Here is a 15,812-nt window from a genome sequence, read left to right as displayed (position 1 = left end):
AAAAACAAAACATGAACAGACAGACAAAAAAACAGAAGGAAGGAGGCTCATAAATACAGAGAACAAAATGGTAGTTGTCGGAGCAGAGGCAGGTGGGGGATGTGTGAAATAGGTGATGGGAATTTAAGAAGTACAGACTTTCCACTGTAAAATAAATAGATCATGGTGATGACAAACACGGCATAGGGAATAGAGCCAATAATACCGTCATAACTCCACCTTCACGATGAACACTGCATAGTGTGTACAATTGTCAAATCGCCATGTTGTGTATCTGAAACTAATATAACGTTGTATGTCAACTATACTTCAATAAAAAAATTAAAAAATATGTATTATCAAAAATAATGTTTTCCCTTCCTAAGGAATGTACTTTCTGGTGTAAGAAAGTTTTGAGCCCATTGCCTTAAGCTCCTCCCTTACTTTCTTGGCCGTACAGTTTTCAGTGAATAAATTACAGCTAATGTCTCCAGTCTATCTTTATGTCATTTTCTTCTCTCCCTTTTTTAAAGATTTTATTTATTTATTTGAGAGAGAGCACAAGCAGAGGGAGAGAGAGGAGCCTCCCCACTGAGCAGGGAGCCCCATGGGGAGCTCCATCCCAGGACCCTAGGATCATGACTGGAGCCAAGGCAGACTCTTATCTGACTGAGCCACCCAGGCGCCCCTCTTCATGTCATTTTTTAAAAGACTATTTTTTAGAGCAGTTTTAGGTTTACAGTGAAATTGAGAGGGAGGTACATAGCTTTCCCACATACCCCCTGCCCTCACCCCCACATGTCCAGCCTCTCCTGTTAGCATCACTCACCAGAACAGCACATCCCCCCCACCCCAAGGCTGATTGTACATAGACACATCAAAAATCACCCGGAGTGTTCAAAGTTCACCTTACGGTTCATTCCTGGTGTTGTACATTTACTCCATGTTTAGACAAGTATATAATGATATGTATCCACTATTACAGTAGCATGTAGCATCGTTTCATTAACCAAAAATTCACCTCTGCCTGTTATTCCCTTCTTCCTCCCCCTAGCCCCTGGCAACCAACTACTGGTCTTTTTACTGTCTCCATAGTTTTGCCTTTTCCAGAATCTCCTGTAAGTGGGAACCACATAACATGCAGCCTTTCAGATTGGCTTCTTTGACTTAGTAATATGCATTTAAGGTTCCTCCGTGTCTTTCATGGATTGGTACTCACGTCTCTCTAGTACTGAATGATATTCCATTGCCTGAATATATCATAGGTTATTGATCCTTTCAAAGGCATCTTTGTTGCTTCCAAGTTTTGACAGTTATGAGTAAGACTTCTGTATTTGCCTGGTACAGGTTTTAATGTGGCCCAAGTTTTCAACTCCTTTAGGTACATAGCAAAGAGCACAATTGCTAGATGGTATAATGAGAGTATGTTCTGTCTTGTAAGAAACTGCCAGTCTGTCTCCAAAGTGGCTCTACCATTTTGCACTCCTGCCAGCAGTGTGCGAGGATTCCTGTTGCTCCATGTGCTTTCCAGCATTTGCTATTGTCAGTGTTCCAGATTTTTGCCATCCTAATAGGTGTACAGTCGTATCTTTATAGTGTTTTAATTTGCAGTTCCCTGTTGACCTATGATGTGGAGCATCTTTTCATATGCTTATTTCCCATTTCCTTGTAAGGTTTCTCTTAGGGTTTTCAGCTCATTTTGAAATTGGGTTGTTGTCTTATTGTTGAATTTTAAGAGTTCTTTGTATATTTTGGATAACGGTCCTTTATCAGATCTGTCTTTTGCAAACATTTTCTCCCATTCTGTGGCTTGTCTTCTCATTTTCTTGGATGTTTCTTCTGCAGCACTGAAGTTTTTGATTTTAATAAAGTCTACCCTAGCAATTACTTATGGAGTAGGTTCTTTGGTGTTGTACCTGGAAAGTAATCACTGTACTTGAGGTCATCTGAGTTTTCTCCTGTGTTATTTTCTAGGAGTTTTATAGGTGTGCATTTTAATTTAGGTCTGTGATTCTCTTTGAATTAATTTTGGGGGAGGATATAAGGTCTATGTCTAGATTCACGTTTTTACAAGCCAATGTCCAATTGTTCCAGCACCGTTTGTTGAAGAGACTGGCCTTGCCCCATTGTATTGCTTTTGTTCCCTTGTCAAAGAGGAGTTGACTGTATTTATTGGGTTTTCCTGTTGGGTTTTACCTTTCTCCCCCTTCATAAATACTGTTACAAACACTAGAAGGAACAAATAGCACAAGAAGTCTGGTGTGTGCCTTGGCCCAGAGTTCTCAGCAGGCAACTTGGGGCATCTGCAGGATTCTTGGCGGAAACTTTGGAGAGAACCAAACAGTGAAGCTGATTTCCATGCTGGAGCACAAACCAGATCTTTAAAAGATGTTTGGATGACAAGGCATCTAATTCTTTTATGGGGCCTTGAAAGAGAATTTGACCTCAGAAATCACATACTGTGTCTAAGGTATGTTTTCTACTATGGATTTTCAACACCTGCAACCACTCCGTCCACCCCAGAAAGATTTCCTAAGCTGTTTTCATTTCTAAGGGCTTTTTCTTGTTGTTTATTTTCACTTCTGCAACATGGTCTCTGTCCATTCATTCAGTCATGTTGTATACAACAGATATTTATCTTATTCAATGTGAGTTTTAAATTTCTTTTATCTGATGCCTAAGAAAATGTTGCTTTATTCATGGACTTAGATAAAGAGGTTTCTATGTAGAGAATATAGCTTTACATGCAAGGATCAGCTTGATAAGTATCTTGAAGAATCCTAATTGTGAGGTATATTGGAAATTTTTATTCTTAAGTTTTGTTTGAAGGGCTAACATAGCAACATGGCCCTCTCCTTTGATAAACATAACCCAAGAAAAAATATTGAATAATCTGTTGCTCGGTTCCATAATCTTATATTCAAAGAAGGGATAGTGGCTCTGTGAAAACTGGTTTCATGAACTAATGAGCCATGTGATTTTAAACTCTGATATCCTAGCATCCAATGGGACTGATTGATATTTGCCATTTGGGCCTCTGTCCCACTTGATGGGTAAGTAAGAGTCTGCATGTGTGAAGGGGCACTGTTGTTCTTCATTAATATATGTGATCTCTCCCAGCCTGGCCTACCCGGAAAAGCATCTGCTTCCTGGCCAGTTTCTCTTCGCTCACTCATTCACCTCCCACTTCTCAGCTGTGCGTACTTTCCCAGTTCCCTGTGCCAGGAACTTTTTATCTTTCATAGCTGCTGTTCCTGACCCTCTTTGAGCCACTCAGATGTCTAAAAGAAAACAAAAAAATATCCTAACTGTGGTGAAACTGGCCCATTTGAATGCTCCCCCTCTCCATTCGATAATTCCCTTAAATTGTTAAATTCCTTTTACATCTTGAAAGCTTTATGGAGAGGAACCAGTGTGTGGAATACGTGTGGTATGTAGTAGCTTTACGCAGTACTCAGTTCATGTTAGGTTTGATAATGTACTATTTCCTGGTGAAAGATGAGAATGTTCTATAACGTCTGAGCAAATAGAGTGGTTATTTTGCTTCTGGATTAAGGAAATAGTTGATGTGTTAAACCTCTCTGTTGTTTGGGGCAGGGGTGGTATGGTCGTGGTGGGTGTGTGTTTGTGGGTGTGTGTGTGTACGCGCGTGCATGAACACGCCTGCCATGGGGCGAGATGGAGATTATGGATTTTGGATCATAACCTTCTTAAACTATAAGGTTGATAGCCTTAAAGAAGACTTGAGGGTGATTAAAAGGCAGATTCTAGGTTTCCCTTCAAAATGTTTTGGAGTCCCCAGGGGCGTTGGTGACTAAGGGGGAAAGGAGAGCTGCAGCTCTGAGACTGGTTGGAGCCCAGATCTTGTAACCTGTTAGTAGGAGGGAGGAAATGAGACCATAGAATTTATAACGTCAGATTTCGTTTTTATTCTTTGTCTTTACTGTAAAGAAATCTACAACAATGCATGATTACTAATATATTTTAGTTCACCAGTGCTTAGTTTTGCCTTTTTTGTGAACAACCTTTAGACTTGTATTTATATACAAGAGTCTACTTAGTGTGGTGTCGGAGTGGGGGTGACGTGATGGAGAGGGGAATAGGTCTGCTACGTGTGTAGTTGCCGCGTGCCTGTTGTTGATCATCCTGTCTGAGTGTAGGAGGCCAGTGGGCCTTCCTGGTGGGATCGAGGCCTCAGGGCCGTCCACACAGGAAGTTCTCCCTGATTGCTGACAAGCACACTTCCTGATGGTGCCCACACCCACTCCTGCAGGGGGTGCAGCGAGGGTCTGCAAGTATGAGGGTCTGCAAGTAGGGCCATTCCATTCATTCCCCACCAACCTTGTTTTTCTATCAACTTCTATCACTTTTGTGCAAATTAAGCCCAGGTACTGTTATTGTGAAAACAATTAGCTTGTTTTCCCTGCCCTTGGATAGAGAGTTTGATGGGTATCTTGCTTACCTGGTCTGAAGTGATGAAATTAGGCCAGAGAAGGCTGAGGTGGACTGTTAGGCTCTTGTGGAATGGGTCAGCACTGACTTGGGGTCAGCCGGCCACCAAGGTCCTTAATTAGGTTGAATTGGTGTAAATGAGCCATACTTCATCCAAGGGGACAAGGGATGGGAAAGGGGATAGGGGTCCTTTTCAAACTCCAGGGAAGCTTTAGGGGTTTTGAGAGGGGAGATACAAAAGGACAACCAGTGATGAAAATGGAGTTTGGTGAAATATTTTCTGCTGGTAAGCTTTTTTTTTTTTTTTTAATTTTTTAAAGTTTACCCTTTGTTCTCTTGAGTACATAGCTACAAAGTGTTACTGTTTTGAATTGGTCAGTGCTGTGAAATTGAAGTTAAAGTCTTGTCAGTGTTTACATTTCAGCTGCATTTTAATCTGGGAGTAAGAGTTTAAGTCTTCACTGGTTAAATCTAGCTGTTCTAAAATGCTGACTGACTCTGGGGCACCTGGATGGCTCAGTGGGTTAAAGCCTCTGCCTTTGGCTCAGGTCATGGTCTCAGGGTCCTGGGATCCAGCCCTGCCATCAGGCTCTCTCTGCTCAGCAGGGAGCCTGCTTCCTCCTCTCTGTCTGCTTGTGATCTCTGTCTGTCAGATAAATAAATAGAATTAAAAAAAAAAAAAAGTTTAAAATGCTGACTCTGGTGTTCAGCTGTAATGTGCTGTTGCTTTCAAAATTTTTTTGCCTCAAAATTCTTTTTTTAGTAGAAATATAAGGTAGAATTTAAAAGCTAACCTTTTAAAAGCTGACTTTGTTAAACACACACACATAAGCTGACTGTGTGCTCTTTAAATTAACTTTAAGGACACCTTTGTCATTCTAAAAAAAAATATATATATATAGAGAGAGAGAGAGAGAGAGTGTGTGTCACCAATGGTATTAAGTGTCCCATTTCAGAGAAACTGAATGTAATATTGAGATTGTGGGAAGGATGAGCACCGCTAAATGAAATAATACAAATAACACATTTAGGACATGGACAGTTCAGGTGTACGATGTAGAGTACTGTCTGAGGGCTCTGGCTTTGGTGTCCAACAGACCTGGGTTCAATTCCAGGTCTGTCCTCTTGAATGTGTGACCGTGGCATATTACTGAGCCTCTGTTGAGATTCAGTTTCTTCCTCTGCGGAATGGGAAAACAATGATCTATCTACCTCATTGGATTAGGAAGGATAACACACGTAACACACTTAGCCCAGTGGCATATAGTAAACATGGAGTATATGGCAGTAATAATACTCAAATCATTGTGATTATCATTCATCCACTCTGAACATGTGGAAATAAATAGCTTAATTATGTTTGAATTTTCTTCTTTAAACACGTGTCCATTCTTTTATTAGGAATTAAATTGTTTATTTCAATGAGTTTTACAAACCTAGTCTTTGATCTAAAATTTTCACAACAGAAAATAGGCAACCTAGAATAAGCTGTCTTTAGCTAGTTCTGAAAAATAGTTGATGCTTGGATAACATTTTAATTTGAACTTATTCTGTATAGAATTCAGCAGAGGCCAGTCTTCCTCCTCAGAGCATATTCAGCCCCCCACTCCCCTTTCCCACCGGGGATTAGAACGTTGGGAGACTTTTTTCCACCATAGGGCAGAATAGAGGGGAAGCAGAGACAGGCTGTGTATGCCCCACACCTACTTCCCAGAGTGAGAAAATATTACTATAATAAATAATAGAGGCCTGTCAAAGATATATTAAATCAGCTATGTAAATTCTGAGATGTAAATCATGGTTCTGCTTTTGCCAAAAATAAATACATAAATAAAAACCTATTCCTTTCATGTCCAAATAATCTCTCAATAAATCATACCCCCAAATGTTTCTTTTAATCCTACAAGTCCACACCTGGCATCCACTTTCTACCCCAGAGAAGAGGTTAGAGAGCTGTGCAAACTTGGAATGCAGTCTTTAAACCATCTGATGGTTCATTTGCTTCACGTTGTTGGTCTAATGCTACTTAGAGGAGGGGATGGAGCGGGTCCTCGGCTTCTTTCAGGCTTCTCCAGGGCTTATCCCTGGAGGTGACCCTGTTCCGTCCCCCAACAGCTGCACTGAACATATGGGGTCCGACTTTGAGGAACTGTGGTTTGTAGCAAAGACAGGTTCTCCGACATTAATCAAAGATTTATTTAAGAAAAAATTCAGCCTTGCCTAGATATAAGTTCTTTGTGTAAATCAAAGGCTTGGGATGGGGGGGGGGGCATCAGATGTGTGTGTTACTTTCCAGCACCTCTATTCTAAGCTGAAGTGACAAATGGGATGCCTGGCTTAATTGCAAGGAGCAGCTAGCACAGTTGGTGTGGAGTGATTCTGGAAAAGGAACACAGACTTTTGTGTGCTATGGCTGGGGGTCTGAGGGGCTACCTGCGGCGGAGGAAGGAACAGTGCTTACTCTTCCTTTTACATCTAGAAAGCAGAGTCTTTATGCCCTAGAGAAAAACTGGCGATGAGACCAAAGGATATGAGTGCAACAGCTTATTAAGGGCATAACTCAAATAGATTTGGTAGGATATGATCTCGGCTAAGTTTTTTTCTTGGATTAAGCAATACGGTTATTCCCCGTTCAAGTTCAGTCTTCATTTATACATTGATTATTGTTAACCCTTCTTGCTACTCTCCTTCTAAGAGAGAATCACTTGAGATAAAGTGATGTTTGGACTCGGTAAGCTTAGCAAGGACCGTGGGCGGTGAGAAGAAAAAAGTACAAGTAGGGGCGCCTCTCTGGCTCAGTCGGTTGAGCGTTCTGCTCTTGGGTCTCAGCTCAGGTCTTGATCTCAGGGTTATGAGTTCAAGCCGCACACTGGGCCCTGCAGAGGATCTGTATTTCTATTCTGTGGTAGAGATCATATGGCCTGTGAACAGTGCTACATTAAATAAAAAATACATAGTACAGAAAAGAAGTCATGGTTACGCGTGTAGATTAGTGAGGATCCCAGTGTAGTGGGAGATCCTATGGAGTTGGGGTGGTTGTGGCAGAACCTGGGCGGAGAGTCAGGTCTCCACAGTGAGTAGCTGAGCTTGCTGGCGAGGTAGGCAGGGTTACATTTATTGTAAGGGGTCTTTTGCTTTTTGAACTTTCCAAAGTGGAATTGAACTGTGCCTTAAATGTGTCTAAGAGTTTTATTTGTGGTTGTTAAAATCAAGCTGTTAGGCTTGCAAAATTTTTTTTTAGTGTTAAGGGATGAATTTTATACTCTCATATTTTCAAACTGTTACTTAATGTAAGTGAAGTCCTTGAGTTAGTGTATTTATTATTTAGATGCGAGGTGAAAAAGATTTCTCTCCTGGTATGAAACTGCTGAGCATTTGCTTTGAGAGCAGTTCAGGGTGTGCTCACTTCCATCTCAGACCGAACCATTTAACTTCCTCAAAAGTCATGTGTGTGGCGAAGGGCACAGGACTTGTGGTTTCTTTCGATCGGTTAACAGGGAATTATCTGGTGTGAGTATAGTTTCAGACATTCTTCCTAGGTGGCTGCTGATGGTGAAACCACACGGAGACCTGGGTTCAAGCTTTAGAAAAGTTACGTTCCTTGCTGCAAGGCTCGGGAAGCTTTCCAACTCCCACACCGTTCTCACAGGGGTTAAATTTCACAAGGTTGGCCAGCACAAAAGGCAGCATGCCTTTTTGAATCTTATCCAGATGTCTCAATGGAGCCATGGGCCAGACTCAGAACAAGGTGAAGTCTGCCTTATTTGAGCATTGTGATGGAACTCAAACTTTGTTACACTCGAAGAATAATCTTTCCTTCCCCAAGAGTCTCAATAAAATTATCAGCAACTTTCAATCAAATGTTATTCAGAATTTGAAAACCTTTTCAAAAGTCTAGTGATTTCTAAATGACTATATTGTAAAGTGATATTATCACCTAACTTCATGCAAGTTAATTTTGAGTCTCAGTAGATGTGTTCCTTAAAAGGTGTGAATACGTTAATCTCACATAAATTAGCCCGATTTAAGGTTGCACGGAGAGAATACTTTACTGAATAAAATCCCATTATTAATTACATGTTGAAGGAGAGGGCTTTTTCTGTAGAATGAGCAAGTCTTTTTTTTTTTTTTTTTTAAGATTTTATTTGACAGAGAGAGTGACAGCAAGAGAGGGAATACAAGCAGGTTGAGTGGGAGAGGGGAAAGCAGGCTTCCTGCCGAGCAGGGGCCCCGATGTGGGGCTCCATTCAGGGACTCCAGGATCATGGCCTGAGCTGAAGAAAGTCACTCAACCAACTGAGCCACCCAGGTGCCCTTTAAGGTGTAAATGAAAATGTGTCTATGAAAGTCACTGAGGGGGATCTGTGTTTCTGTTCTGTGGTGGAGGTCATTCGGCCTGTAAATGGCGCCTCGCTTCTTGCAGCTGGTGTTCTAATGCTCCCCGTCTTTGTCTCTCAGCAGTCTCTGGTCCCAGCCCACCCCATGGCCCCTCCCAGCCCCAGCACCACCAGCAGTAATAACAACAGCAGCAGCAGTAGCAACTCAGGATGGGACCAGCTGAGCAAAACGAACCTCTATATCCGGGGGCTGCCTCCCAACACCACAGACCAGGACCTGGTGAAGCTGTGTCAGCCGTAAGTAGCTATTCTCCTTGGTTGTTTTCAGCCAACAGATAGTTCTTTTATCCTGTATCGTAGTCTAAAGGGATATCAGTTGCCGTACAACAGGCAGTTAGTGCAAGTGTGAACTCTCATTGCCGACAGGATGACGGTTCCACTTTTTCAGACCTTGGACCCAGCATTAGCATCAGCAGAATGCTTGTATGACAAAATAAATATGGGAACATCTTCTTGGCAGAATTTGACTGTATTGGCATAGAAGAGGTAAAAAGAGAATTTTTGCAGAACTTACGGCTGGATCCTTTTTAGGACTGCTCATTTTTTTTTTCTTTTTTTTTGCAGTAGTGCCTCTGGGGGCCAGTCTGTCCCATAATAAGAGAAATTTTGGCTGTTACCATTTATCTGAAAGGTAGTTACCATCTGACTCTATCTCAGAGGTGTGTAAGCCTCTTAATGTTAGCCAGGAAGTAATATTGTGTCTTCACTAGCGCCTACAGCTTTGTGGTCTGGTTTGTTAACCCCCCTCTGTTGGGGAATTCTAATATCCAAAATTCCTCTTTTCTCACCGCCACCCTCTCTGAGTCTTGTGAAGAAGTGTGTGCATGTGCATAAGGTTCCAAAGTAAATATGCATTATATGCTAATGTTGTTGAAGAACGGGATATAAATACGTTACTTGGCAAATGACGTTAACTCACCAAGTAAGAAAGCACTAATGTAAATCAAGGCGCCAGAAGCACTAACTGTACATGGCAGGGACCATTGTGTAAAGATTAATCACTCTGAGCCCTAAAGGCCTCCACATCTAACAACAGCTTTTATGCATCCAAAGACAGTAATGGCCCCTACAAAAAAAAAAAAAAAAAGAGTTTTACATAACCGTGGAAGAAGATGTCCGCTCAAGAATGTTTCCTAGTCCCTGAAAAATATTCCCTTTTGTTAACATCTGATGAATGGCATCTCCTTTCTGTTGTCCTGGGTAAAAATACAGATTCGTTACTTATATTTTAGGAAAAAGAATGTTTGAGAACTTGGGCAGTATTTCCAAATTGGAACTAAAAGGAACATCTGTCCTTCCATAAGGAGGTGGCGGTGGTTTTCCTTTGTTTTGTTTGTAGAGGGAAGGGTGGGGTGGTGGGTGGTGTTCTTTAGGGTCCTGAGAGTTCTCCTAAGGCCACTGCTCTCAGCACTCTCCCTGTCCCTTTCCTGGGTTCCCCTTTTGACCAGCCTTCTCAGACTTTTTTTTAAGACTTTATTTATTTATTTATTTATTTGACAGACGGAGATCACAAGTAGGCAGAGAAGCAGGCAGAGAGAGAGAGGAGGAAGTAGGCTCCCCACTGAGCAGAGAGACCTATGCGGGGCTCCATCCCAGGACCCTGAGATCATGACCTGAGCTGAAGGCAGAGGCTTTAACCCACTGAGCCACCCAGGTGCCCCAGCCTTCTCAGACTTTGACGGAAGCCCTTTGCCATTAGGCATCAGCTGAAAGCAAGTCTAGCCCTCAGGGTTTGTTATGCGTGGCCAGAGGCAGAGGGAACTGGGCCAGCCGTGCGCTGCCCTCTTGCAGCTGTTCAAGACCACAAATAGGCCTTCTGCTATCTTGTCTGCTGCTGGTCTTGACTGGCGTCTTCTTATGCCTTTGCAGCATAATTACAGGTAGACAGAGCGCCATAAAGTCTAAGGAGCTAAAAATAAAACTGTAGGACACAAAAGAGTGAAGCTAACCCTCAAGTTCTTGAGGTATAAGAGAAAGGAGAGAGGATTTCAAAAGACAAAGAGTTTCTCAGCTGGTTTTGAAGCATGTAAGGTGAGTTTTAACACCAAGGAGAACAGAGTTCAGTAACCATAAAATAATAGAGTAATGCCATGTTCCAGGTATAGTAAATGTGTACTTGAAAAATGAAACTGATAATTTTTATTATTGAGTGAAATCTTATTCCATGGGAAGTTGAAGAGCATTTTATCACTTTTCCTAGAAAATTTACCCCTTTTTTGGTTCTCGGTCTCTTGAATGTATGTGGATTATCTTAATATGTTTCAGTCTGTTTGCTGTTACCAATAGCAGCGATAAACGTTTGGCACCATCACATTCCTAGTATTGGCAAAACCCCAGGTTTGATACTCAATTCCAAAGGTGGTGTTCCTGATCTGCGTTATGTAGAGGGGGGACCACAGCCATATCTGTTGAAAGCTTCATTCCATTTACCACAGAGCCTCTAATAAGTACCAGTTTTGACTTGCTGGAATTTTGTGTCTTAGAATATAGAGAGAGGGAGAGAAAAAAGGGCATTCCTGCTCTGGGCTTAATTGTTTCCAATAAAGACTACTAGTTGGTGATACATACGTGACTCATCCTACAGCCTAAAAAACCCAGTGGACATAATTAGAGATTTTTTAGAAAAGTTGGTATCAAAACTTCTCAGAAAAGATAGGTGTAAAGGTGTAAATTCAGAAATCTAAAAAAGAAAAAAAATGTTTTCGAATTACAAATTTAGCACTGTAATTCCAAATCGACCTAGTGGGATGAATGGCAGGAGGAGCAACAATGGAAACAGATAACTTGGGTCCCCACCCCCCCCGGGGGGGGAGGGGTCTTGGTTATTTCAGAGTCTTGTCCAAAAGAAAGATGGGAAAAGATTCCTAAGAATGTTTGTAGTAGTGACCTAGTTCCATACAAACAGTGCATGAGTCTAAGGCAAGAATGATAAAAGGGTTGTGAAAACTGGAGAGGAAAGCAAAAAATATTTTTAAAACGCTATGTTTGGAGTTGAATATTCACATGCTGTGTTAGAAGAAATGGTAGTGAGTGAGAAAGCATCCTCACTCCAAGTCAAATAGAGACTCCTGACCCTGGAAGTACAGATCACCGTGGTTAAGGTCACAGGACAAGGCTCCGGCTGGAGGGACCAGTTGCGTTCCTGGCTACCCAGGGAGGCTAGGCTGGTCAAGAACCAGGTGGAGATAGTGGCAGTGGTAAGCTGATACGGTTTGAAATAGATGCATTCTCTAGGAAGATTTAATGAGAGAAGCGGACCAGCTCTGGGAAACTTCTAAACTGTGGTGGGTGTGTGTAGGAAATGAGGTTGGAGCCTCATGACTGTTGGAGGCTGCTGCAACTTGGCTTCTGTTTCTGAGGAGTTTCCTGCTCAGAAAGTCCATCAGCACAGTTACCAGCAAGTTTAGGGAATGGAATGATCTGGGTAACAGGAAGGAATTATCTGTTACCCCAGGACAGTCTGAATTCTCTCCCTTCTCTAATATCCAGCCAAACAGATGACTTTGCTTGACTTTGGTACCATTTTATTTCTCTCTTTTAAACTTCTCAGGTGAATTTGCTGGACAGATCAGCCGAGGGCTCTTGTTTCCACTTTCTTTGCCACCTTAACCCTTGGCATTTTGCCTTCAAGTTTTCACCTGAAACTGCGCTGGCGTCTTCCATCTCTCTTACCTTATTTGATCCTTAACGTTGATGATAATGTTTCTGACATGTTGGGTGAAGTGGGACATACAGCAGTCTTTTCTCTGGCTTTTAACTACTCTTACCCATTCTCCTCAACGCTTTGCTCTTTGGATTCCAGATCCGGGCTCCTCCTTCTATAGCCTCATTTTCCTGTAAGACTCTTCTCTACTGTCCCCCGTTTCCTACACATTTCCCAGTCTCCTTTTGTCACGTCAAATTCAACACTGCCGCCTTCCTCTCCAAATGATGGAGTTTCTTAATTTAACTCTCACCTCACCTTGAAGCTTTGGAGCAGTGGTTGAGTATTTCCTGTCACCCTCTTAGTCCCCAAGTCCTGCAGATTCTGTGGCCTTTCTTATTCCTTCTCACTGCCAGAAGAATTGAATGTTTTCTCCTTTCCTCCCCACATTGTGACAAGTGAGAATGATGTGCTCCCGCTGCTGCCTCACCCAGGCGCCTCCCCATTTCCCTCTCTTGATTCTTCAAGGCCAGTGCCAAGGCCAAACTCATCCTGCCTCCTCCATGCTTGGACCACACTAAGTTCTCCAAGTTTCCTTTTCTGTGTCACCGCCTCACAGTCAGCATCTTATTTTCATACAGTTCTGCTCTCCAGGTGCTTGTTCCACTGTCCCACGGTGTGTCTGTGATGGTATATGATGCTGACAGTGCATCATCTTTTTTGTTTTAAGGCTATTTCTTTAAGTAAACTCTGCAGCCAATGTGGGACTCGAACTCATGACTCTGAGATCCAGAGTCCCATGCTTTACCGACTGAGCCAGCCAGGCGCCCCCATGTTTTGTTTTCATAGATTTCTTACCTACTTTATGAGATCACGGTGGTCAGCATGGTAAATGTTTGGTACCCTAGATTTACCAACTACAGTGGTAGTTAAGGATCCTTGCCTCCTAATTCTCAGGAGCCTGTAAAATGGGTCAAATAAGGTTTAAATCATGAAGTTGTGATTAGGATTAAATCAAGTTATTTGAGGAATGGAGCTGGTCTGCTGCCTAGAACACAGTCGTCATTGAACAAATATTAGTCTCCTTTGTGCCCCTGTCTTTGCTTCTCAAAACCCTAACTATTACAGTAAACTTAAATTACATGTAATCCTACATTTAAAACTATGGGAAGGGGGGGACCAGATTCTGATTCTGAAAGCATAACCCAGGGAAGTGGGTTATGTTAACATAGCTGCATAACTGTCCACCGTCCTCTTGAGACTTTTTTCTTGCACTTGGAAAAGACTGGTTTCAGCTTCATGATTTATATTTTTTGTCATAATAATGACTATAGAGCATGTAAATTTTCCATTGTGTCCAAATTGTCCTTTCTGAAGATTTAAAAGCAATATTTGTATGTAAGGTTTGGTTCATTTTCTTGGTTTGCAATAGGAGCAGATATGTATCTCTGTTGGCTATGGCGAAGTAGCTTAGAGTTTACTATGGTATTGAAATCTCACGGAAAAGTCTAGATGACTCAGTGTATCAGCCCCTTATTTTGAAGCAGAGAGACTCTATTCATATTAAAAAAAAAAAGAAGGTGTTTCTGCTCCTCTTACCTTCTATATCTTTTCATTCCCAAACCAGTCTTGATCAACCATTTTTTGTTCTTTCATTCAATAGATACTAATTCATTTCAAAGTGCAATGAAACATGATTTCAGTGTAAATATGAAATTAAATCTAGCTTACAGTATTATAGCCTGTTACTAATTAAAAGGAAATGTTTTTTGAATGTCATTCATTTCCCTGGTTGTAATACCCAATACATTTCATTTCCTGTCCTTTGTTTTCTGTTTTCTGCAAGTCTGCCTTATTCTTTTGAATATAATACAACTCTTAAAAAAAGGCAAAACAGAAAAACAATATGATCAGCAGAGGTAGACTTAACCAACCAACCTTCATGAAGACAGAATGAAGTAAATGTTTTAATCAGTGCAGTGTTCTGTGAGAAGTCAGAGGAAGACTTAGTTAATGTTGACGCCAAGGCACTGGGGTCGCTTTCAGTAGGAGAGGGCATCTCGACTTTGAAGGGCGGGATGATTTCTCGCAGGGTGAAAATAGTAGTGTCCTCCAGGCCTCAGAAAGTACCCACATGGTGGGAGAGTGCTTGGCTGTTTAAGAAAGCGCACCAAACAATTCTTGGTGGATAGCTGTCGTTCAGCAATTACTAGTTAGCAAGACTTCTGGTGACAGGAGTGAAGAATGTGGTTATGGGGGAAAATGGGGCTAGAGGTAGAGGTTGGGAGCATAGCGTTAGCACCTTGCATAATAAGCTGAAATGTTTGGAGTTTTTTCTTCAGTTGCAGAGGAGTTAGCACTTATAGTGGAAGAGAAGCATAATCCAATAAGTTTGTTTATTTTTCTTCCTCTCTCAGAATGATGATTCTACCCAAAGTAGGAAGGTTGGGTTGGAGGAGACTCTCATAGGTGAGAGGAGATGGAGCCCTGAGGAAGGTTGGGTTGGAGGAGACTCTCATAGGTGAGAGGAGATTGGAGCCCTGAGCTAGGACAGTGATAGGAAGTAGGAAGAGGAGAAGGTGCTGGGGCTGCACGAGGGTGTCTGGGAGAGAGGAACATCGGGACTTGAGCATGATTAAAAATGACTGTAAGGTTTTAGCTCTAAATAAAGGGAAAACTTGAGTTGCATTACCTGAGAGAGAAAGCACAGGAAAAGAAATTAGGGCAACTATCAGGAAAACGGACAACTTGAAATGATTATATTCTTTCTCTGTATATCTTTATTTATCTCTGTAACTCTAAAATTTCTTTTAGAAATCTATTTGCAGTAAGTTGTTTTTCCTCAGGTGCCAGGGTGGATCAGTTGATTAAGTGATTGCCTTTGGCACTCAGCTCATGATCCGGGAGTCCCAGGTTCCAGTCCTGTATCAGGCTCCCCACTGAGTGGGGGGTCTGCTTCTACTCTGACCCTCCCCTCTCTTATGCTCTCTTATCTTCTCTCTCAAATAAATAATAATAATATAACAAATAAAATCTTAAAAGTTGTTTTTCCTCTACAAATGAAATAAAATGAGCATCCCTGTAATCCAAAATGACTAGACTACTCTCAGCAAGATGAAATATTCTAGTAAGATAAATATTAAAAATGTTTACCCAATTATGAGGTTACCTTCAGTGTTTACTCTGAAAGTAACAGTGAGCCTGCTCGATCCAATATCCTGAAATCCCAGGTAAATAGGAAATCTCCTGCAATTTATGGAAATTATATAACATGAGAAAGATAAAAGTTCAAAACAGTGATCCTGTGGTGAAGAAAAATCATTCCACCCAAGAGAGAACTG

At 41.7% G+C, this 15,812-nt stretch overlaps 1 protein-coding gene across 10 annotated transcripts in view; it reads left to right on the top strand.

The window, feature by feature from the left end:
• Positions 1-15,812, top strand: part of RBMS1 (RNA binding motif single stranded interacting protein 1) — a 214,062-nt gene that overhangs the window by 112,753 nt on the left and 85,497 nt on the right. For 8 of the 10 annotated variants that reach the window (XM_046018664.1, XM_046018665.1, XM_046018668.1 and 5 more), the window contains one exon: positions 8,890-9,065. In XM_046018664.1, coding sequence (XP_045874620.1) covers positions 8,890-9,065 — 176 coding nt within the window. The remainder of the gene's footprint in view (positions 1-8,889; positions 9,066-15,812) is intronic. The other 2 variants (XM_046018669.1, XM_046018671.1) reach the window with 1 other exon arrangement.

This window comes from Meles meles, chromosome 9 (genome assembly GCF_922984935.1).
Source record: "Meles meles chromosome 9, mMelMel3.1 paternal haplotype, whole genome shotgun sequence".
In the NCBI taxonomy this organism is placed as follows: Eukaryota; Metazoa; Chordata; class Mammalia; order Carnivora; family Mustelidae; genus Meles; species Meles meles.
The sequence above is the reverse complement of the archived record's forward strand: the minus strand, read 5'-3'. Positions and strand labels throughout refer to the sequence as shown.